This window comes from Pelodiscus sinensis, chromosome 1 (assembly GCF_049634645.1).
Source record: "Pelodiscus sinensis isolate JC-2024 chromosome 1, ASM4963464v1, whole genome shotgun sequence".
Lineage (NCBI taxonomy): Eukaryota > Metazoa > Chordata > Testudines > Trionychidae > Pelodiscus > Pelodiscus sinensis.
In genome coordinates, this window is record NC_134711.1 from 235277604 (window position 1) to 235300982 (window position 23379).

Consider the following 23379-nt stretch of genomic DNA (forward strand, 5'->3'; position numbering starts at 1 on the left):
TTTTACAGCCTCCACTGGGAAATAGACCATTTCCAGAGAGGCAGATCTTTTGACAGTTAAAAGCAGAAAATTATTGATGGGTTTTGTTTTAATTTTTAGAGTTTTGGAGAAAAAGTGTTTTGTATTGGTAGCATTAGTCAGGCACCCAGGCTTGTAAGAGATAGTTTGAATGCTGGATGTGGAAGTTGTTTCCTCTTTCTGCTGCTCAGTTTATTGGATTAACCTCCAACTCTATGGTTTGCTTATATGCTTGAGTAACTTTGGCTTTCATAGTGCTAATGGGTCTCCTTTTGTTATAAATAATGGTAGGGAAGAGCTAATTGCTCATGATTTTACTGGAAATCTTTAGCTAATTCCAAAAGGCATAGAGATTAATTGCTTGCATAATAAATTGTAAATTTGTTTACAATGATGGGGCACTTAAGCTGTAATTTCCAAGAAACTTTCATGGAACTTGGTAGGCTTGCTGCAGGCATCCCATAGGTGTGAGACTCAGTGATAAAGGAAATGTAGTGCCTTTCTGAAGGGTGTGTACCTATGAGAAACAGGAAGCAGTACAGCAACTGCCTGTGCTGATCACTCTGACGAATGCAGGTGTGCAGACACGCTGCTGAGCATTTTCTCTCCAGGCATCTTGGCAGCCGCACTACTCCACAGAAACTTTAAAAAACCCTTGTGGGTAGAGAAATATGACTGCATTACAGTTGAAAGAGCTATCATATTCTGGCCTGTACAGGAGGAGACGGGATCGCCCTGATAGTTTGGGACTTCATGGGTTACATGAAGAGAAACTAAGGTGAGTGTAAGTTAATGGTTAACAAAGGCGCATGGTGCCTTTTTAGTTAACAGGGATATGTTTAAATGATTATAGCAAACTAAGTACAAACTGAGGTTCTAATAATGTCATTGTAAAACGTGCACAGTAAAAGTAGCCCAAAAAGACAGAATAAATCTAGAAAGGGCTAATAAGAAGCAGATGTCTTCTCTTTGAACCAGTTATAGTGTAGTTTTTGGCAATGGCATAAATCTTTTTTAAAATATGACAAATATGACCTGTCTATAACTTTCCAGAATACTTTTTACAATTGGTAATTTACTAGTAATGAACTTCCCCAACCTTACCTGTTGCAGTGTGGATTAAAATCCAATGTTAATCATCAGGGCTCTCTAATGAAAACCAAGGAAAGTTACATAGTTTCTTTGGGATCGTTGGATGTCATTCTGTAGGGCTTTTCTTTGTTTGAGGTGGTCTACTGCAGCTTGTTGAATCATGCTTCTTTTCATAGGGATTCTTTGTGAAATGGCTTAGACAAAAGAATGCAGTAGAACCACTTGACATGACCTTATGAAGGAAAGGTGACAAAAAATCTGCAAGCCCTTTAATGATCTTATTTTCTCGATATGAAGTTCCTTTTAAAACATTACATGAGATTTTTAGTGGCCTACTTTTGGAACATGAAAGAGTAATAGTTTGTAGCCTCAGAAAATGCAGTTGCAGACCAGTAAAAATGCAAACTTTTTATCTTCTAGATGGAAAAACAGGCTGTTCAAATGTCATGTTATTCAGAAAAGGATTCTTCCATAAATGCTGGCAAAAGCATCATTGGAGAGGAAGTACTTCCCATCTCCTAATGACTTACTTTAAAAGAAAAGAAAAGTGTCTTTTTATGTTAGTGATTCAGCTACATAATTGGAATGCTTCATCCAGTTCTGTGCTTGTGTTTCATATGGGAGTTATAATGCCAGCTTTTTTTTCTAATAAGCTTTGCTTTTTTCATGGCTTCAGAATTTACTTTGTGCTGAAAATTCCATAGATGTTTACTTGAAATTTCCATAAACGTCAAAAAATGTGCATAGGCATAGATTTTATTTATGTATTTGTATTAATAAATCTGTATTAATATATAATATATTTTCCAATCTAAAGTCATTAACATAATGTTCATGTGTTAACAAAAGCATTAACATGAAAGAAGTTGAGTGGAATAAAAAATGACATTTTTCTTTAAAAGCCTATACTCATTGCAGATACTTCTTTTTATCTGCTCCTTTAAATATTCCATTGTGCATTAATGTTAGAGAGCGTGTCTTTGTTTCCTTATAATCAGATTCATGTTCTTCACTGTAGCATTTTATGTACACAGAAACACTGTTACACCAAACCCTTGTCTATGCTTGCAACACTACAACAGTTGCCACTCTGTAGTTGCACCATAGTTACACTTCAGTGTAGATACTACCTGTGTCTCCAGGAGAAGTTTTCCCATTGGCATAGCTACATCTCTCTGAGGTGTGGATGTAACTTTCCAGTTTAGACAAGCCCTCGGTTAATAACATTTGTATAGACTGAAAAAATCACTTAGTAATTAAGCTAAGTCAAATGGGGTATGTTTAGTTGTTCATTCTCCACTCAACATTTTCTTTCCTTTGTTTATAATGTTTTTAATCTAGTCAATGTCCTTTATTTAAAACTAGTAAAAAGAAACAAAAAGTAGATATGTCAAAGTCCTATTATGGGATGAGAATCTTCTTTCATAAACAAAACCTGTGATTAGGTTTGTTGGAGGTAAATAAGAGATCCGTGCCTTACAGCAGTAATATCATTATTCTTGTTCAACATGGATATTCTGCTAGCTTCCTAATTTAAGTTGTCTGGGTTGTGTGGCAATGGCCCTGCTTTTTCCCTTGTCACACTCTGCACTTCTCCCCTTTGACGAGATGGGCGCGGGTAAAGCACTCCCTATCTTGCCACATCCAGGCAATCAGCCTTCTGGCTCTTCCTCTTCCCCTGGGGTGTAGCTCAGCCTCCCCTTCTGAAGCTGCTCAGTCTCCTGCTGTCTTCTAGCTTAGTAGCCCTATGGGTCGGTGCATGTGCATGTGCACCTCTCTTCGTCTACTCCTTCCTTCTCCCAACGGGGGATGGTTTAAAACAGTGGTCCCCAACCTTTTCGGGCTGCTGGGCGCCATGGGGCAGGGCCGCTCATGTACCGGGTGCCCGGGCCGCTCATGTGCCCTGGGGGTGGGGCTACGCACACACCGCGTGCCCAGGGCCAGAACCACGCATGTGCTGCACGCCCGGGGCAGGGGCTGCCCATGCGCCATGTGCCTGGGTCCGGCACCACGCTGCGCATGCAGGGCAGGGGGCTGCCCGGGCACCCGGGGCTGGCACCGCACATGTGCCATGCGCCTGGGGGCGGGGCCAGCCCAGATGATTCTGTGGGCGCCATGGCACCTGCGGGCACTGCGTTGGGGACCACTGGTTTAAAAGATCTTAGGCTGACCTGAAATGGAATTAACTGACATCAGCTGGTCCAAGGTAGTCCTGTCTCATCTGATCCTAATCTGCCTGAGGCAACCTTTTTTAAGCTGATCTTGATTGAGCTGCTGTAACCCACTTCTAGTTAATAGAGGGATGGGTCTTTTACCCTTCTGGGGCTGCCTTTCCCACTCCATTGCAGCCCTCTGGCCTATCTTTGTCACAGATGCTACACAAGCATAAAGGTACATGCGATTCCTGCCCTCAGTAGGTTACAGTTCATTAAGATAAGCAACATGTGAGGCAGAAGTGGTTCTTGAGGAATAATTTGAAGAGCTCAGGAAATATCCTTATGGTTAATTTCATAGAAGGCTTTCTAAGCATAAGAGGTGAAATGGAAGAAAGTCAAGAAACTCATGGGACAAGAGGGCAAGCAAACAGACTGACGTGTCAAAAGTGAATTGCTAGAAAGGCCAGAGTTGTAAGTTGCCTTGAAGGTTAATGTCTAATTAACCTTGATTATGAGTTAAAAAAAAAATTATAATGTATCGTATTTTCCAGCGTATAAGGCGACTGGGCGTATAAGACGACCCCCTAATTTTCTAGTTAAAACATAGGTTTTCGTCTTATACTCGCCGTATAAGACTACCCCCCCTTAAGAGGCCAACCAGCAGCGCCCCAGCGCCCCTCCGCCTCCCCGGCTTTGCTCCCGGTGTCCCTGGTCTGCTGGAGACGGTCCCCAGCAGACCAGGGGCACCGGGAGCAAAGCCGCAGCCGTGGCGGGGTCCCGCGCCTCCCCGGCTTTGCCAGAGCAAAGCCTCAGAGGTGCGGGACCCCTCCGCCTCCCCGGCTTTGCTTCCAGTGTCCCTGGTCTGCTGGAGATGGTCCCCAGCAGACCAGAGGCACCGGGAGCAAAGCCGCAGCCACTTCGGCTTTGCTCCCGGTGCCTCTGGTCTGCTGGGGACCGTCTCCAGCAGACCAGGGACACTGGGAGCAAAGCCTCTGAGGACGCCGGCAGCGGCTTCGCAAAGCCTCGGGGGAAGCCGGCAGTGGGACAGCCCATGCGCGCCTTGGCTGCTCCGCTGCCGGAGCCCCTCCGTGGCTTTGCTCCACGTCTTCCTGGTCTGCAGACTAGGGAGACGCGGAGCAGCTTTTCTCGCCCCGGAGTACACGGGTGGCGGGACCGCGAGGTCCCGCAGTCTGTGTCCTCCGGGGCGAGAAAAGCCCCGGCGTATAAGACGACCCCCGATTTTTGGGGGTTCTTTTTTAGCATAAAAAGTCGTCTTATACACCGGAAAATATGGTAAATTCAGTACTTTTACTCTCTTCATAATTGTTCTTATTATATTTGCTATTCACTGAAGTTATTTCTGCTTAAACTAGATTTTGCTCCTTACTAACTAAGGATGTTAAAATGCAGATAATCAGCTAATTGAGTAGTTGATGGAATTTCCATCAACTACTTGATTAGACGACAAGGGGGGAGGCACTTGCTACTTCTGCTGTGGTTCTGCAGTTTAAATGTAGTAGGAGCCAGGCTGCCATCTGGCTCCTGCTACATTTAAATATATATAACTGCAGAGCCACAGCAGGGTTAGCTCCCTGGGGAGACATGACCTGGGACTAAGCAGTCTCAGCTCGTGCCGCCCTGGGAGCTAACCCTACTGCGGCTCTGCCTTTTAAATGTAGTAAGAGCCATTTGGATCTTACTACATTTAAAATGCAGAGGCACAGCGGCGGACCTGATGCGAGCAGGGACAGCTGATTCCTGGCTTGCACCTGCTCCCCTCCTGCAGCTCTGCCTCCCCTGCTCCCCCCACTGTGGAGACGATGCACTGGCTCCTGCTTCCCCTCCTTGCTGCCTTTGATAGAGGAAACAAGCGGGAGGGGAGGGGGGCAGAGCAGCTAGTCAAGTATTCTGGTAAGCCTAGGCTTATCGACTACTCAGCTAGTTGCTTACATCACAATTCCTAACCCATATTTTATTTCATCCTGTAGTTGCCATGCTGACTTATTTTTGATCTTGCAGTAAGTGTTATGGCAAAAGATGGCAATGTTATAGCTATAGGATTATGACTTTAGTACAAGATGAAGAACAAGGTATTAGGAGGAGGAAGCCCTTAATTTGCATGAACAATAAATGGAAGACGATAGAACATTCTCTGATTTCATTTTGCTTTCCACAGTTACACCTTGGTGTCTGTCCTTAGTAGTTCTATTTACGTTAGATTCTGTCAATATGCATGAATATGCATGAACTGGACAAAATGTTACTTAATGTACTTACCATGAGCTTACAATGTGTATAATGTTGCTCTATTGTATAGCTTTGTAACATCCTTCTGAAATTGACTTCATTCATTTTTCATAGTCGTGGCTAAGCCCTCTTTTACATAGTTATTTAATTAAATGCGAGGCAATTCACTGTAAACCTTTTGCCAAGAATAATCAGTTTCTAATACAGCATCAACATTAGTGTATGACTACTGAATTGTCTTAGGACTTGCCCACACACCTAAAAAAAAACACCGCTGTAATGAGTCTCAGAGCTGGGTGAACTGACTCAGGCTTGTAGGGCTTGTGCTATGAGTGTAAAGTTTAGATGTTCCCACTTGAGCTGAAGTCAGAGCTCTAAAACCCAGTACAAGGCGTGGGTGTGAAAGCCCAAGCTCCCACCTGGGCAGGAACATTTATACTGCTATTTGTATTCCCCGAGTATGAGCCTGAATTAGTTGACCTGGGCTCTGAGACACATGTGAGGGAGAGGAGGTGGGGTTTTTCCCCCAGTGGAGGTGCACTCTTAGTGGCCTCTTGTGAAAGAGTCTGAAGAAGCCTTAGATGAAGTCCAATTAATGTCATCTGCTAGTTCCTTTTTCTGCATTATGTTGCTTATGTCCCTCTCCCTTACCCTTCTTTTGTTACTTGTCTTCCTAGGTTACGTTTTGGGAAGCAAGGTCAGGGCATGCATTTGTATTAGGGATGTGTTAGTGTAAATGGTTAACCAATGAGCCTCAGTTGATCTGAGGAAGTGGGTCTGGCCCACGAAAGCTCATCATCTAATAAACCATCTTGTTAGTCTTTAAAGTGCTACATTGTCCTGCATTTTGCTTCAGCTACCCCAGACTAACAAGGCTACATTTCTATCACTGATTAACCTTTAGTTACACACGTTTCCCCCTTCCCCCATGCTGTTGCCTCTGTATCAGATGCAGCAGCGTGGGCAGGGGCCAGGCAGGAGCCTGTGTTCGCCAGTTTTCCCCAGCACCGTTGCCTCTCTATCAGAGGCAGACATGGGGGATGGAGAAGTTGGGCACAGCTCTTTCCCTCCCATGCTGCTGCTGGGAGCGGGCCCTCCATGCACACCAGTTCCCACTTACAAGGCCTTCTATCAGAGCCAGCAGCACCCCCCAGAGTGTAAAATTGTAACCACTTAAATTTAATTTACACGTTTACCAGAATAAACTCATTTTAACATCCCTAGTTTGTGTAGGGAACAGTACAGCACGCCCACTCCCTGTTCTTGGTAAGGGAATAGATTTAATATCACTGATCCCCTCCCCACATTTGCTCTCATAGCCCAGTTACTTGGTGTTAGACAGGTAGAGTGATGAACATCATGTTGTAGATTGTATTTTGCTGAGTATGTATTTTTCCCTTAGCGCATGTAGCTTGTGTGTTGGATGAGTGGGTGCAGAAAAGGTTCTTTCCAGCCTTTAATGTTGGGGTTTTCCTAACAGAAGGACTGTTTCATAGAATGCTTGAGTGATCGCACAGGAAACTTGGACTTGAAACTAGGGATGTAATAATGTAATCCAGGGGTGCCAACCAGTTAGAGACTAAGAGCCAAAATAGCTGTGGATAGTAGTGCAAAGTATTATTATATTTATTTGTATATATCTATAACCCTAAGGCACCCCCAGCCTCCCTGCTCTAACCCAATGCCCTCCCTCTCCTCTAGAGCCAGGCATCCACAACCCCCCCACTCTAACCCAATCTCCCTTTTCTCCCCCAGAGCCAGGCAGCCCCCGATTCTCTTATTCTTTTATTAACACCCTGGGTCTCACCGGAGTTGCCGCTGCCACAGCCATGTGCTTTTCTCTCCAGGCACTGGGGCGTGTGTGCAGAGTGGCCATGAACTGTCCAGGCGCTTGGCTCTGAAAGACAGTTGACCATTCCCTTGAAGGCAGGTGCCACCACCCCCTCCCTGAATCGTGAACATTTTTTGTGTTTTAAATAAGCCAGTTGGACAGCCATTTAACATGGGAAAACAAAGACTTGTCCGGGAAAAACAGGATGCATGGTAACCCTAATAAGAGCCGCATTTCTATGAGCAAAGATACGCATGCGGCTCGAGAGCCATGGGTTGGCCACCCCTGGTGTAGTCGATTAACCAATAAGCAAAAGCTTATTGGTTAATGCTATCAACTACATGCATTCCCCCTCTCCCACTTTGCCAGTAAATTTTTTAGCAAGCTAGGCAGCAGCCTGGCTCAGCCATGGCTTGTGCCGGGTCCTGGACCTACCCCCACTGTGGCTCTGCATTTAAAAGTGTATTAGGAGCCAGGCAGGCAGCCCGGCTCAGTTCCAGCTTGCACCGGGTCTGGGAGCTCTGCCCACCCCCACTCCCTCTGAACAGGGGCTGCTGCCACCCCACACTGTTGTTTCTGTATCAGAGGCAACAGCGCAGGGCAACAGGCAGCCGGTTTGTGAAGGGAGCTCTCCTTGTGGACCAGCTCCCACCTGGCATCCCACGCTGCTGCCTCTGATACAGAGACAGCAGCATAGACTGGCAGGGGGCTCCTCGGGAGTGGGGCCGGAGCACACTGGCTGCTGGCCCTGCCCCCAGGGATTATAGAATATTCAAGTAACCGATAAGAATTCATGAAGTTAATCGACTATTCAGTTAACCGATATTTAACATCCCTACTTGAAACCAGTTTGAATGTACTTTACTTTAAAACTAAGTAGCACAATGGGAACACAATGTATGAGAACTCCAGTACAATAACTTCTGTCCTGAGGTATGTATAATTCATCAGATGTATGTATAATTCCATATGTTCTGCAAAAGCAGATACCTGTTTTACTACTCATCTTTTGGAAGACAGTTTTTCCTGGCACAGTCTTCACAGATTGCTGCAGAAGCAGTGTTGCCAATGCCAAAGAGCTTTTAATGGATACCAGGGGGCTGTGCCCCCTGCTTGCTACGCTTGCTAGCCCCCCCCCTCGCTGGCTGTTTTCACGGCCAGAGAGCCTGTTAATCTTGCACTTAGCCCAGTTGCGCTCTCCATGGCCCCAAGTCACTCACATCCTTCTCTGCTCCTGCTCCACCACACCCCTGGATGGGCCCCTTTATCTGAATCCTCTTTGTTCTGGGTGCTCCTGGGAACCCGATTCACTAGTGAGGGGCAGGTGCCAAGTTATGTGTGGGCGGCCAGGTATGGAGAGAATTCCCTGCTCTCCGTACCTGGTTACTGCCTGTCTCTGCAGGGCGGCAGTGCTCCAGGTGTGCTCTTCCAGCTGGCAAGTGAGCTCCTACTGTGGGGCTGGGACATGTTCCGTGTGGACAGGGCACAGTGGAGAGACGTGGAACCATAGGGAAGCCCCCAGCTTTATGATCCTGCGCTCTACCGAGTACCAGATTTGGGAAGAGAGCCCGGTGGGATAATCGGGGCCGATAGTCCTCATCCCAGAGCTGTATGGCCCACAGCCTATCCCCCTCCTTCAATCACTACCCCCACCTCTATTCCTACACCCACCTATCCTGCCTAACACCTCCACCTCCACACTGCCTATCCCCCTGCCTTCATTCCTATATCCTCTCACTCCCACCATCCCCCCCTTACTGCACCACCCATCCCTACATACATCCTGTCCCCCTTCTTCCCTCCCCACACACACACTGCCCCCTCCCACGAAGTCATTGAGCTGTGTGCTTGGGCTCAGCCCAGCCTTTCTGAATGGGCCTTTGGGGGTTTGTGTGAAATGCCTCTGGAAAAGCTCTGCTTTGCGGCGAGCCCAGGGAGCCCGGAGTGCAGAGCGGCTGCTCTGGAAAGCCAGGGAAGTGGCTGAGGTGCAGTGTAACTTCATTGTCCCCAAAGAGCCAGATGTGTGGCATGGCCAAGACCAGCCCAGCTCACAGCAGGCCCAGGAGAGCACGCCTGAGCTAGGGGCCTGGCCCTAGGTCATCCGCACACTCCAGAGCCACTAGCTTGGGGGGAGACCTAAAGTACGGCCCCCAAGAGCTATGGCCAGGCCTGGGCCACACAGAGCAAAACCATGGAGCAGGTGTGTGGGCCGTGCGGGCTGGGGATGGGGCCCAGAGGCAGGTGGACGCTGCTCCAAGGGGCATGTGGGGATGGAACCTCCCCCCCACACACATTTCATGGAGCAGTCACTTGGTCAGAGCTCCTGGGGTAGGGCTGCTCGGCTGAGGGGGGAGGTGGGCATTAGGATGGAGTGACATGATGACACCACTCTGTCATCCCACAGGAAATTTTTTTATATAGAGAGGGAGAGAGAGATTTGGTGTTTTTGTATTTTCACTTTTAATTTGGAACTAAGTGCAATGTGATTTATTCTGAATCATTAAAGTACAAATACAGTAAAATCTGTGTTATACGGCACACTCGGTACGTCTACACTACAGCGCTAATTTGAACTAACTTAGTTCGAATTAGTTAATTCAAACTAAGCTAATTCGAACTAACGCATCCAGACTAAAAAACTAGTTCGAATTAGCGTTTTGCTAATTCGAACTAGCATGTCCACACAGAGTGGATCCTGAACCGGGGTTAAGGATGGCCAGAAGCAGTGCCGGCAGGGCATCAGATGAGGACTTAGGGCGTGGAGATGCTGTCTCAGGCTAGCCGAGGGCTGTGCTTAAAGGGACCCGACCCCCACCCCGGACAGACAGATCTCAGGGGTGCCCCGCTTGCAAAGCAGTCCTGGCTTGGATTGCCTGGAGTACCCACACTGGACACATCACAGCACTCGGCCATCAGCCCGGCTGCACTTGCTGCAGGCTGCCATCTGGGGACAGGGGCCAATTGGGGGGCTGCAGGAGAGGTTCCACCCCCAGAAGCCTGCAGAGCCAGCCCAGTCCTCCCCGTCGGGAGCTCGTACTCCATTCCTTCCTCACCTCCTTCCACTTACCCCTCCCTAACCCCCCTTCCTGATGTACAAAATAAAGGACAATTGTGTTCAAAAATAGCATCTCTCTTTATTGAACAAAACTGGGGGAGACTGGGAAAAGGAGGTGGGAGAGGGGAAGAGAGAGGCTGGGAGAGGGGAGGGCAACTACAATGATGAGGGGTTTGGAACAGACTGGGACTCCCATATGAAGAGAGGCTAAAGAGACTGGGACTTTTCAGCTTAGAAAAGAGGAGATGGAGGGGGGATAGGATAGAGGTCTATAAAAGCATGAGTGGGGTGGAGAGGGTGCATCAAGAAAAGTTCTTCATTAGTTCCCATAATAGAAGAACTAGAGGACACCAAAGGAAAGGAATGGGTAGCAGGCTTCAAACTAATAACAGAAAGTTGTTCTTCACAAAGCAAATAGTCAACCTGTGGAACTCCTTGCTGCAGGAGGCTGTGAAGGCTAGAACTAGAACAGAGTTTAAAGAGAAGTGAGATCAAGTCATGGAGGTTGGGTCCATGGAGTGGTATTAGCGAGGGGGTAGGAGTGGTTTCCCTGCCCCAAGTTTGTGGAAGGCTGGAGAGGGATGGCACGAGACAAATGGCTTGGTCACTGTCTTTGGTCCATCCCCTCCAGGGTCCCTAGGGTTAGCCGCTGTCGGCAGATGGACCTTTGGTCTGACCCAGTACGGCCATTCTAAGTTCAGGGCTCAGGGTCGGGGGTCTCAGTGGACCACCTTGATTTTCATGCAAACCTGCTCCTGGGTGGCCAGGCTGGCAGCTCTCCTGCCCTAGACGGCCGCTTTCCTGTGCCTAGTGTGGAGGTCGTGGACGAGGTCCACGATGTCTGCACTGGACCAGGCGGGTGCCCGCCTCTTGCGGTCCTGGGCAAGCTCCCGGGAGCCGCCAGCCTGGTCCCGGGAAGAGGGGGAGGGCTGGGGGGGCATCGGGTGGCTGGCTCGAGCCGTGCCAGGTGCAGGGTCTGCTGGCTGGGTGCTGGCAGGCTTGCACCTGGCACGGGCATCGTAGCCAGCCCATGCCCCTTTAAGAGGTCCGGGGCCGGGAAGGGGGCAGACGAGTTTCCCTGGTGTTGGCCAGAGTGGCCACCAGGGAAAGCTGGGGAGGGCTAGCCTCCCACTAGTTCGAATGAAGGGGCTACACACCCCTTAATTTGAACTAGTAAGTTCGAACTAGGCTTAGTCCTCGTACAATGAGGTTTACCTAGTTCGAACTAAGCGCTCCGCTAGTTCGAATTAAGTTCGAACTAACGGAGCACTAGTGTAGCGCCTATCAAAGTTAATTCGAACTAATGTCCATTAGTTCGAATTAACTTTGTAGTGTAGTCATACCCTCAGGGATTAGTGCGTTCTGGTTATCTACAGATTCTGGTTATCTGAAGGTCCCATTAATCTAGGAAAAACCAATGGACAATAATAGTAAAACTCAATTTTTAATATTGGTAGTTTGTAGTGTGAGGCAGTTGGTCTCACATTTCTATTTTTAGTTAAAGATGATTAGTACTTCTTAAATAAAAAAAATGTTAAGCCAATCTTGGTAAACCAAGCCAGGCCAGTGCGCCTGAAGATGTGACAGTATTGTAGCTTGGGGCAATGCCAGTTAACAAAGTTTTCTAGTTAACAGAGTGCCGGATAACAAAGGTTTCATTGTAATTAGGAAATTGTAATGCTGCATTTTAACATTGAACAATATATCCCATGGTGAATTGATTTAAATCAAGTTTCCCACTGATATTTCTCTGAATAGTGGTGCAGAAATGATCACTAAAACATATTAATTTACACCTCAAGACAGCATTTTACAACAGCTAATTTTTTTTAGAGAACTTGATTTTATTAATTTAGGAAATCATACATATGCGCATCACTGTTTCAAGCTGCAGATGCAGCAGCAGTACATTAGGAATCATAAGAACTAAATCATACAAACACATTAGCACTTATATTTTATTAAACTAATTTTTAAATGTTACGTATATTTTTCACACTTGGAATTACAGCAGTCTCCTGAGTTGATGGCTGACCGCTGTCCTTATACTTTTTTTTAATTTCAAATTTTATTAACTCTACCAGACAAGTCCTCAAAACATTAAATGTACGGTGTACTTAAAACTTCTACAACTAGCTCTCATCTTCCCCAGTCCAACTGTCATTTTGATGCTGATCAGATTCCAAGTTATCAAAAAAGCTAAGACTGTGCTTAGAATGCACTTAATTTTGGAGTAAGCCCTAATGAAAACAAATATAGGACGGGGTTCCTTTGGGAAAGCTACGTTTGCTAAAATAAAATAGAGAATAGACTTACGGCATCAACATTATGTTCTGTGGTCATGATGTTCCAAAATTAAGGGGCATGTATTGTATTATATAATATAAAATAAGAAAATGACACTCAGTGGCAACTGGCAACTCTAGGTTTCTCTCCCTGCAACTTTCTGTTCTGATTAGGGATGTAAGCAACTAGTCAACTATCCAATTAGCATAAGCTTATTGGATAGTCGAGTAGTGACCCAACTAGCTGCTTCCCCCTCCTTGCTGCCTCTGTGAGAGCAGGACCTGGTGCTGGGGGAGCTGCCTTAAAAGCTGCTGGAGGCAGAAGTGTAGTGGGGTACCGGTCGTGAGCCAGAAATCAGCTGATTTCTGGCTCGTGCCCAGTCCCAGGCGCTATGCCTCTGCTTTTAAAATGTTTTTAAATGACTCCCAGCTCGTGCCTAGTCTCCCCCCCCCCTTCCAACCCCACCTGCTGCACTGCCTTCCAGCTCTTAAGGCAGAGCCACAGCGGGGTTATCTCCCAGGGATGGGAGCTAGCCCTTTTCCGGCGCCGGTTTCCCCCGCTTATTGACTAATCGATTAGTTGATGGAAATTTCTTCAACTAGCCTATTAGTTGATTAAACACAATTTAACATCCCTACTTCTGATTGCTAGGGTGATAGATTCTGAATCTACTTCACTAATTAAACAAGCCATAAGGACTAGCTAAGCTAAACTTTTTTTCTTGCAACATCCAACAAAGCAAACCGCTTGGGAATTTACTTGTTAAATTACACTTATACTAAAAAGCATACAGTCTTGAAGAATGGTGCATTGCAAAGTTGATCCACATTGTTCTTCAGACATATCCAACTCTTCATCCACATCATTTTCTCCGAATAAGCGGTTTTCCTTATGTTTCAGTCTTGCAGTGAGGCCCTGCATCATCTTTTTGCACTGCTTACACTTGATACATTTTCCTTTTTTACCGAGGGAACGAATTTCTTCAAAATATTCTCAGAAAATGTCTCTTTTACGCTCAGAAGCCATTACAGTTTTTCTGTGGCAAAAGTGTGGGGAAATATAGGAGGGTTGTGTGTGTGATGAGAAAGTCTTATCTTTTTCTTTCCAGTCCACTCCAATATTCCTTTCTATGCTGCCTTTGACCTTTTCTATACATTGTTTCTCTGTCTTTAGACAATGTCTTAACTAACCCCTCCATGCTTGTCTCAGATTCACCACCACACAAGCACAGAAAAAACACAATTCTCTCTAGTCTGTCTGTGCACAGAAATTGAAGACCCAAAACTTTCAAGAAGCAAGAGCTGGTTGTAAGGCTGGACAGACTGCACCTATTAATTCATTTTTATGGGACTGTAAGTGTAGGTGCAGTATGTTTGTGATAAGATTTCATTGTAACTGTTATTTTTAAATGAGAAGTTGAGTATTTTATTGATGATTTCAAAAAAATAAAAATCCCCAAAAAATAAAAATCTGATTTTAAAATTTATTTTTATCCACCCTATGTGTGTATATATAGGTTTAAATTCCTAAAAGGTTACACAGTAAGAAAATACCATTGACTTTACCTCAAACAAAATCCCTTAACAATATTTGAAAACCAATAGGAAAATAGAGTAATTTCCTATGTTAACATAACTTTGAGAACGATTATCCACTGCAAGCTTTGAGGGTCCATAACAGGAAACAGATCTTTAACTTTTGAAGCTGTGCACATTAATTCTGGTATAGTCAAAAACCAGAACACGTTTCTTCATTGTCTTTTAGAGGTTTATAATTCCGCTGTTCAATTTCCAATGAATCAGCCCATAAGTATTTTCCCTACATATTGTAGGGTGTATTGAAGGAAAATTGTATGAGTTTTACATTTGAATTTTAAAATTTGTCATTTTCAATCTGCAGGCGAATCCTCATAATAGCATTTTAGTGAAGTGTGCTATTTTCTCATTAAGTTAATCTCTTATTTTAACAAGCTATCTGAAAATATTTCAGACTTTATCTGCCAGACATCTTTCCTTGTCTAAAATACAGAACTGTGAATTGGAAAATCCATATTCAGTTTCTATAGCTCCACAGACTGTATGACTTTGGATGAGTCACTGTAAGCACTCCATGCCTCAGTTTCCCCAGTTTTTCAGGATTACAACTTGATGGTAGTTAAATGTTTTTAAATGCTTTGTTGGTACAGAGTTCTGTAAGTGCAGTCCAGGGAGTTTTCTCTCTCGCTTTATTCATTACCTTTCCCCAGCACATTTGTTTTTTGGTCAAAGGCTGATCATGCACATTAGAGTCATTGGGAGTTTGGCCATTGTACACTGAATCAAGCCATAGGTGAATAACTCCCATGTGTTCTGTTTCTGATTTTAACTTTCCAAACCATCAGCAGCAGTGTGAAAATAACGTGATTCCTGGTAGTCTCACTGCTCTCCACAAACTTCTGAATATCCTTAGCAAACTGACAAGAGTCTTGTTAATTTCTCGGTGCTGCTGCTTAGCAAAATTACAAGATCTGTTCCTCAACAGATCTGGGCAGATGACAGTAGCCAGCAGTTTGCACACGATTCATTTTTGGAATGCTTCCGTGACAGGGCTAAAAACTTGGTTTTTGAAAATGAAAGGTTGGATTCTGCACAGGGTTGATGGTGTGTAGGTTCCTTCACTTCCCTCAAGCTTCCCACTTACCCTGGGTGACTGGATTTACGAGCCTTTAAGGCAAAAACATTCATGATACTTTATATTCATTCTACTTGAAAACTTAAACATATTCCAGCCTGCAAAAGTGTGTTTTGAGCAGTATTGACATTACATTCATGTTTAAAGCTGTATTCTGTGGCTTCTGAATGTATTTGTAGTCTCATAAATTGATCGCATCCTCTTCACCTAGATTTGAAACATAATAAAATCAGAATACTATACATAGGGTACAGTCATCGCTATACTACAGGCTTCTATGATACTGTAAGTGAAAGTTTGGTGTACACCTGCTAATGTTTGTATTTTGAGCTTCTTTGCTACCTATTACAATGTTAAAACAAAATATTATTTTCCTTCGTGCTGCTCTTAGCACCTTTATCTGTATGAAGAATTTTAACTCTGCAAATATTTAGGAAATGATAGAGTAAAACATTTTTCAAAACAACCCCCTTAGAGATTTGTTTGTTGTACTGTGTTGTGAAATACTTTTTAAAGTGATGTTACAAAAATTCTAGCTATCTGGTAAGCTTTCTCTCCCCCGCTTTCCCCAGAAAACAGGATGCTAAGGAAATAGTAAGCATACATCTGTGACTAATTATTGGGAGCCATTCAACAGCAGCTTTGAGTTCTATTTTCACATCCTCCTCTTCCATCCAGATCTTCCTAACATTGTTTAGAAATGTTTGGACTAAAAATTCTTATGATTTATTTTCACAGTTTGGTAGAATATTTTGGAAGAAAATGGATTCAAAAAATTGTTAAATTAGTATTTAATACAATTGAAAAAATATTTGAGCTAAGTACCTTCATAACTCTTTTAGGTTCTTGATAAGCAAATGAAATTAAAATATTAAGAACATGTGGAGTAGCTGATATTTCTCTACTCACAATAGGTCAGGGGTGGGCAAAAGGGCCTCCATGGGCCAGATCTGGCCCACCAAGCGGGTTGATTCTGCTCGTGGAGGCCCTGCCACTCCCCTGCCCCCAGGCCAATCAGAGCCTGGGGGCTGGGGAAAATGCATAAAATTTCCTCCATGCTGCCCCCGCCCTGCAAGGACCGTACGGTGCTTAGAAGCACCGCATGGTCCTGGCAGGGTCGGAAGAGTCTTCGTGCACTCCTCAAACTCTGGTGGGCCTGGGGGCAGAAGGGTGAGCGTGTGAAGTTTCCTCCTACCACCAGGGGCATGGGTGCCAAGGGGGAACCTCTGGGAGGGAGGCAAAGACTTCATACGCTCCCCCGCTGCCAGACCAATCATGGTCTGTGCTTGGGGAAGCAGGGAAGTATTCTGGCCCTGCCCCTTCCAGTGAAGCGGCGCACTTACAATAGGTACTAGCTTTCTTCATTTAATTTTTATCAATTATTCAGGAAGTTTGCTGGTCTAATCTTCTGTGAGAAGAGAAATCCTATAAAGTGGCGGTTCCCAACTGCCGGGCCACAGCACACCACCAGGTCTCACCCAGAGGGGTGAGGTCAAGGCGGACCAGGGTGGCATATGGCCCCATGGGCAGGTGGATGGAGGCATGGAGGAGGCGGATCAGAACATGGTTCCCTGGGCTGTTGGCAGAGGTAGAGGCTATAGCAACGCACTGGATGCTCGATTTCACCAGCACTTCCAAGAGGGGTGTATGTGGGACTTCGAGAGGAGCAGGATATGGCACTGGGTGAGAAGGGTGGGGCTGTGGGAAGCAGGTTGCGATTGCCCAGGCATTGCTCGCCCCATGCCTTCTGTCTGGCTAGGCTGTGGCCGTGGGTGCGTTGGCGACAGTGCGTGTTGCCATGGCGAACTTCCTTGCCACACGTGCTAACAGGCTGGGTACCTGCACAAGAGGCAGCATTTTAAAGGGGCAGCAGCCGTGGAGCCTGGGGTCAGCTGAGGACTCCCAGCTGATCCTGGGCTCTGCACGACAGTGGAACCCGGGGTCAGCTGGGGACTCCCCAGCTGACCCCGGATTTTGGTGAAATGCCACGCAGAGCCCGGGATCAGCTAGGGAGTTCCCAGCTGACCCCGGGCTCCCAGGCTTCCCCTTTTTGTCAGTCTGTTTGTTAGAGGCTGGAGAGGGATGGCAGGAGACAAATCGCTTGATCATTGTCTTCGGTCCACCCTCTCTGGGGCACCTGGTGCTGTCCACTGTCGGCAAACAGGCTACTGGGCTAGATGGACCTTTGGTCTGACCCAGTATGGCCGTTCTTATGTTCTTTGAAATGCTGCCTTGGGGTTTCAAAGCGGCAGCGCTGCACAGCTGTGCGATGCTGCCACTTTGAAGTACCCCTCCCTCCCTTTGTTACCTCTATCGCACAGAGGCAACGGAGGAGAGGGGGGCAGGAAAGGGGGTAGTGGAATCGACTAGTCAAAAGACTATCCAATAATCAGTCTTTAACATCCCTAGTACTAAGCCAATTTATAGTCAAACTGCTTTAAACCCTAGTTAAGCATGTAGGTAAGGGACTTGGGTTAAAAATCATATGCTTAAAGTTAAGCATGTGTATAATACTTTGCTAAATTAGAGCCCTAGTTTGTAAAGCCTGAAACATTTGAGCTGCATCCTGGACCATGTAGGGTCCCATGCTTTCCCAATGTAAAATCTAAAAACCTCTCATCGGATAGACCCCTCGTTAATCTCATAAGTTGTCTATGGACTTTGGCTCCCTGCAGGCCTGTTAAGGTGTGTCTAGACTACAGGGTTTTGTCGACAACAGTGGACTTTTGTCGACAAAACTATACCTGCATCCACACTGCCTTTGAGTTATGTTGACATAATGTCGACAAAACTCAGCAGTTTTGTCAACGTATGTAAACCTCATTCTATGAGGAATAACTCCTTTTGTTGACAGAGTTCTGTCGATAGAAGGCATTATAGCATCTACACTGTCATTTGCGTCCACACTGTTATGTCGGCAAAGCGGCTTGCTTTGTTGACAGAACTGGATGTAGTCTAGACGTTCTTTGTCGACAGAAACTTTGTCAACAGTATCTGTCGACAAATCCCTGTAGTCTAGATGTACCCTTAGCATTTATAGGAGAAACTGGGAGGAGTGAGATGTGGAACTAGGGACCTGTGGAACTTCTGAATTCCATAGGGTAGTGAGAGCCCAGGGAAGGCAGAAGAGGCAAGGTTAATTTGCAGACTTCCTAAACTGTGGCTGTTTGAATTTTAGTGTGTAACTGTTCACAATAGTCTTGTCAAATTTAAAACGCAGTTAATATTTATAAATTGTTTCTTCAGCTCCACAGGGTCCCAGTCAGCTTCTTTTGGATGTAACTATCAGCAGAGGCTCAACAGTAGTATCAGAAGTATTCAGTAGCAAAGCAGACGTACAGATACTGATTTCTGTTAGATTTTATTAAACAGTGAGGTTTTACACAGTAAATATTCCATAACAAAATTATTGAAATAGGTTACAAGTCCAACATTCAGCACACTGCTGTGGCTAGAAATAGTGCCAGAGCAATGCCTGTTTTGAATGAATTCTTTCCTTCAATGTTAGTTGATTACATTTCATAAATAGATCTTATTTTAAAACCTGTTTTTGATATGTGGACTTAGTGTTTTTAATTAAATAGCACAAGATCAAAAGTATTCTATAAATAACATTTAATGCAATACCCTTAAAAGCTGGTTCCCCTCAGCACCGTTTCCATGAGAGGATAGGGGGGTAGCGGGGAACTGGCGCTTCTGCCTCTGAAATGTAGCAAGAGTGCTTAGCAAGAGCCTACTACATTTCAAAAGCAGAAGCACCATGGGAGCAGGGGCAAGCAGGGGACTCAGACAGTCCCTCCCGGCCCTGTGCTCCCTGCTTTTGAAATGTACAAGTGCCTGCTTGAGTCCCCTGCCGGCCCAGTGCTTCCTGCAACAGTTCCACCTTTGAAATGTAGCAAAAGCTGACAGGGATCTTGCTACACTTCAAAGGCAGAGGTGCCCTTATCGACTATTTGATTAGTTGATTAATTGGGGAGGGATAGCTCAGTGGTTTGAGCATTGGCCTGCTAAATCCAGGGTTGTGAGTTCAATCCTTGCAAAAGCCATTTAGGGATTTGGAGCAAAAATTTGCCAGGGATGGTACTGGGTACTGCTGTGAAGTCAGGGGACTAGACTGGACTCAATGACCTTTCAAGGTCCCTTCCAGTTCTAGGAGATAGGCAATCTCCAATAATTTAAATGTAACATCCTTAATGTGTATTTTAAACTAGATTTTGAATGAACGCTATGCCATGAAATGATTAATTACACACAGGAATACTCTGTAACAGAGAGAAAGTCTTGGTTAAAACCCACTGATTCACAAGCAGCAGGAAAGAGTCATGAACACCAGTCTTCTAGACAGTAAAAGAGTTCATACTTTTTCTACCCTTGTCATTAATAAGTTGTATTTTAAAACATGACTCTAGCCCACACAGTATTCACTTGAGTGCTGTGAACTGAGGTGGGGGAAGGAGGAAAGGGTTCCAGGTTGTGATGATTTTAGTGTCCCAACATAAATAGAACTCTGACTGGTCTTGCATGCATTTGATGTCTTAGTGCATGTGGTTTTATGAGCCCCTTTGTTTCACTTGCTCTCTTCTGTTAGAAGTCATTCATGAGTTATAGGACTGACTTCAAATGCATTTTTTTATCCTCAAAGTTACCAACTTACTAGCAGATTCTTCTTTAAAGTACTCCCCTGGTTGCAGGGTGAACCAATAATTTCATCAGAAGAGCCCTATGAGCTTTTCATAATGTTTTGCATTTTATTATTGAAAGGAAACTGCCCACATTTTCCAAAAGGTTTGCAATTCTTTCTGCAATCTGTTTCTTTTAGGTGTCAGCTAGGCAAAGTTTAGTAATTCTGGCTGAGGCTTTTGTTTTGGGAGGAACCTGATGCACAGCAAAAATCACAGGCTTGGAACTAGGGCTGTTAGATAACGTTTAGTTTAGTAATTGTGTAGCTGCAAAAAAAAAAATCGGTTACACATGGTTACTAAAATACTCCCTGATGGTGGGGGCTGTCAGCCAGTGTGCTCCTGGCCCCACTCCTGGGATGGAAGGCAGAGCCAGTCTGCAAGGCTAGTAGGTTTAGCCTTCCTCCCCCACCTCCTCCCCCACATGCTATACCAGAAACAGCAGCATGGGGGAGGAAAGGGGAGGACAGCGCCCGGAAGCTGTTGCTCTTGGGCAGCAGGCAGATACAGAAGCAACAAGGGGGGAGGCGGGGAGAGTGTGTAGTCCTTTGAATTAACCAATAAGCCCAAGCTTATCAGTTAATTGTTTAAGCGACTGTACGCTAGCATCCCTACTGTGAACTCCGACAAATTGTAAAATTAAATGAATACATAAAATAAAAATTATTATAAGCTTCTGAACCAAAACTGAAGAGTTTTGCACATTGTAACAAACAGGTCTGTATTGGCACTTAAAACAAACTGTGCATTCCATAGAGTTTTGTTGCTTGCCACTTGTCATACCTTAAATTTCCTGGTTGTTAATCTGTTCTGCATTTTCCATCAGTATCTAAACCTGCTACAATGATCACTCTTGTTTTTTTTTTTTTCCAACTATGCTTTTATGAAAGATTCAAAATACTTTTTTGTGTCAAAAAATGAGTGACTGACTAAGAAAGTATGACATTTGATTTTGTATTTCTGTATATTAAACCTATGCGTATCACTTTCTAAAAATGATTGATAATTTCCCTGGCAGAAAGTTTGTTTAGTAAATGTGGTTACTCTTGTTCCCTTTAGCAGCAATTTAAAACTGTTTTCATCCATGCTGTGGATAAGAATCAAATTACCTGAACTGGTCTATTTGCTTTTGTTCTAGTAAACGGTGTTTGTATTTTCCTGTAGTTGACTTTACTTTATTTAATCCTTTTCAATAAGAAATGTTTATATATGTTTCTCTTTTTGAAAACTTTATTGATTATTAAACCAGTAGCAAAATCAATATTTTCTTAGGCTCTGTACTAACCTCTAACACCGTACATTCATTTCAGGAGGAAGTATGTGCACATTATGCTGGACTGAATTTGCTTTTTTAAATAACAAATGCTAGCATTGTTGCCTTGGGACAGTTAAGTAAATTGCCATGTTCATGGTGGTGACTTTTATCTGCAGTATGCAAAGCAGTCTTTAGGATTAAACAGAATTCTTTATTTTTAAGTCTTAAATTGTAATCACTTTCTTCATCTTTCCTTCCTCATCTTTCCTCACCCAGTCTGTCTCTAGTGTTCTTTAGCATGCATTTCATTTGTTCTTTTATACTACAGTCACTTAATATTAGACAATTAGGACATACCCTGATTCCTATCACTTTAGAAAACTCTAAAAAGAAACCCCGAACCTATAGTCCTGAGTTTAGAAAGTGTTTGGCGTCTCTTGTTTCAGTCGATGGCACTGAAATTCACCATCTTTGTTTCTAAATACATAGTATCAAGTGAGGATCTTTGGCTTGTGTTATGGAATAGATCCCACTAGACCTGTGGATCTCAAACTGTGGGTCAGGACCCCCAAAATGATCATGACCCTGTTTTACTGGGGTCATCAGGGTTGGCATTAGACTTACTGGGGTCTGAGGCAAAAGCTGAAGCCTGAGGGTATCAGTCCTGGGTAGCAGGGCTCAGGCTTCTGCTTCTGTTTTGGGTGGCAGAGCTCAGGTTATAGGCCTCTTGCCTGGGGCTAAAGCCCTTGGGCTTTGGCTCTTCCTCCTCTCCTCCCCCCCAAGTGGCTTTCGCCCTGGGAGCTCAGTCCTCCTCCTGGAGTCAGGTCGTGATTTTTGTTGTCAAAAGGGAATCGCAGTGCAATAGTTTGATAACCCCTGGACTAGATGACTGTATTGGTCTGTTTGAGTCTTAACAGCTATAAAAAAAAGACATTTTGTGCCTGCTTTTCTTTTGTTAGAGTATCATTCACATTTGTCTTATGGTTCTATTATAGTTCCCATTAATACCTAATCTCTTGCTGGCATGATTGATTGCCAGAATATTTAAGGGGAAAGCTAAATACAGGTTGTTTCACTGTTTTCCATTTCCTCTTTTCCAATTTTGGAACTTGATAGTGCAGTGATGAACATTTGAGAAATATTACAAGCAATACTTGAAACTGAAGGGACTAACGGATGTGACTTAATCTTTATGGCAGAAAAAATAGTGTTGTGTCACTAGATCTGCTTTCTTCATCAAGCTCATCTTCCTTCTCTCCCCAACACAACTTGTTTAATTCAAACAGCTAAAAACTTAACAGGCTTCTTCTCATGTGACTGACAGAAGTTGTAGAATATTTTAGAAAAGAAAAACTTACAGTAAAGCAAAGGTGCAAGGTGAAATAAAGTAGATTCTCCTATCAATGCAAATATCTGTGTTTACTTAAGAAGAGATCTGTAAAAGACTGACATGTGTGACTGGGAGAAGAAATAAACACTCTCCTCCACCACCTTAGCTGAAGGTCAGTCCTCCAGTATGGTGTTTGCAATGAAATCGTTGCTATAATAAGAATGTAGTTTAGAGCCAGAAAGTCTGGTGTTGACAGTTATCCCAACCTTATAAGGAACTACATGGACATACAAGAAGGCTTTCATGGAAGGCTGAGCGTTCGGTTAGCCAAGATATTAATTATAGCTACTGGATGATCTGTTCAGGTCATAACATTCAGCTGACAAAAACATAAGTTGTAGCTACTGTAAGAACATGGCCAATGCAGGACTAACATTTGATATAATTTCTTGTTTAAATTTACAAGCTTGTTGTTTGGAACAGCATCTGTGGCGATAGATAATGATAGCTTGAATGATGAATTAAATACTAAAGTACAGGCAGTCCCCGAGTTACGCGGATCCGACTTACGACAGACCAGGGGGACGGGGGCGGGGGGGGGGGCAAAGCAGAGCCAAGCCGCGGAGCACGCGGCCAGCTGACAGCCCAGACCAGCGGGACGGGGGGGGGGGGGGGGCAAAGCAGAGCCAAGCCGCGGAGCATCTGGGCTGTCAGCTGATCGCGCGCTCCGCGGCTTGGGTCTGCTTTGCCCCCCCTGCAG

General features: G+C 44.7%; 1 protein-coding gene across 6 annotated transcripts in view; it reads left to right on the top strand.

The window, feature by feature from the left end:
• Window positions 1–23379, top strand: part of LIMS1 (LIM zinc finger domain containing 1) — a 149485-nt gene that overhangs the window by 68424 nt on the left and 57682 nt on the right. For 2 of the 6 annotated variants that reach the window (XM_025180380.2, XM_006114548.4), the window contains exon 1: window positions 583–796. The exons of the other annotated variants lie outside the window; for them this stretch is intronic. In XM_025180380.2, the coding sequence (XP_025036165.1) occupies window positions 690–796 (107 nt within the window). In that variant the 5' untranslated portion in view covers window positions 583–689. Of the gene's footprint in view, window positions 1–582; window positions 797–23379 lie in introns of those variants that run through there. 6 annotated transcript variants of the gene reach the window in all.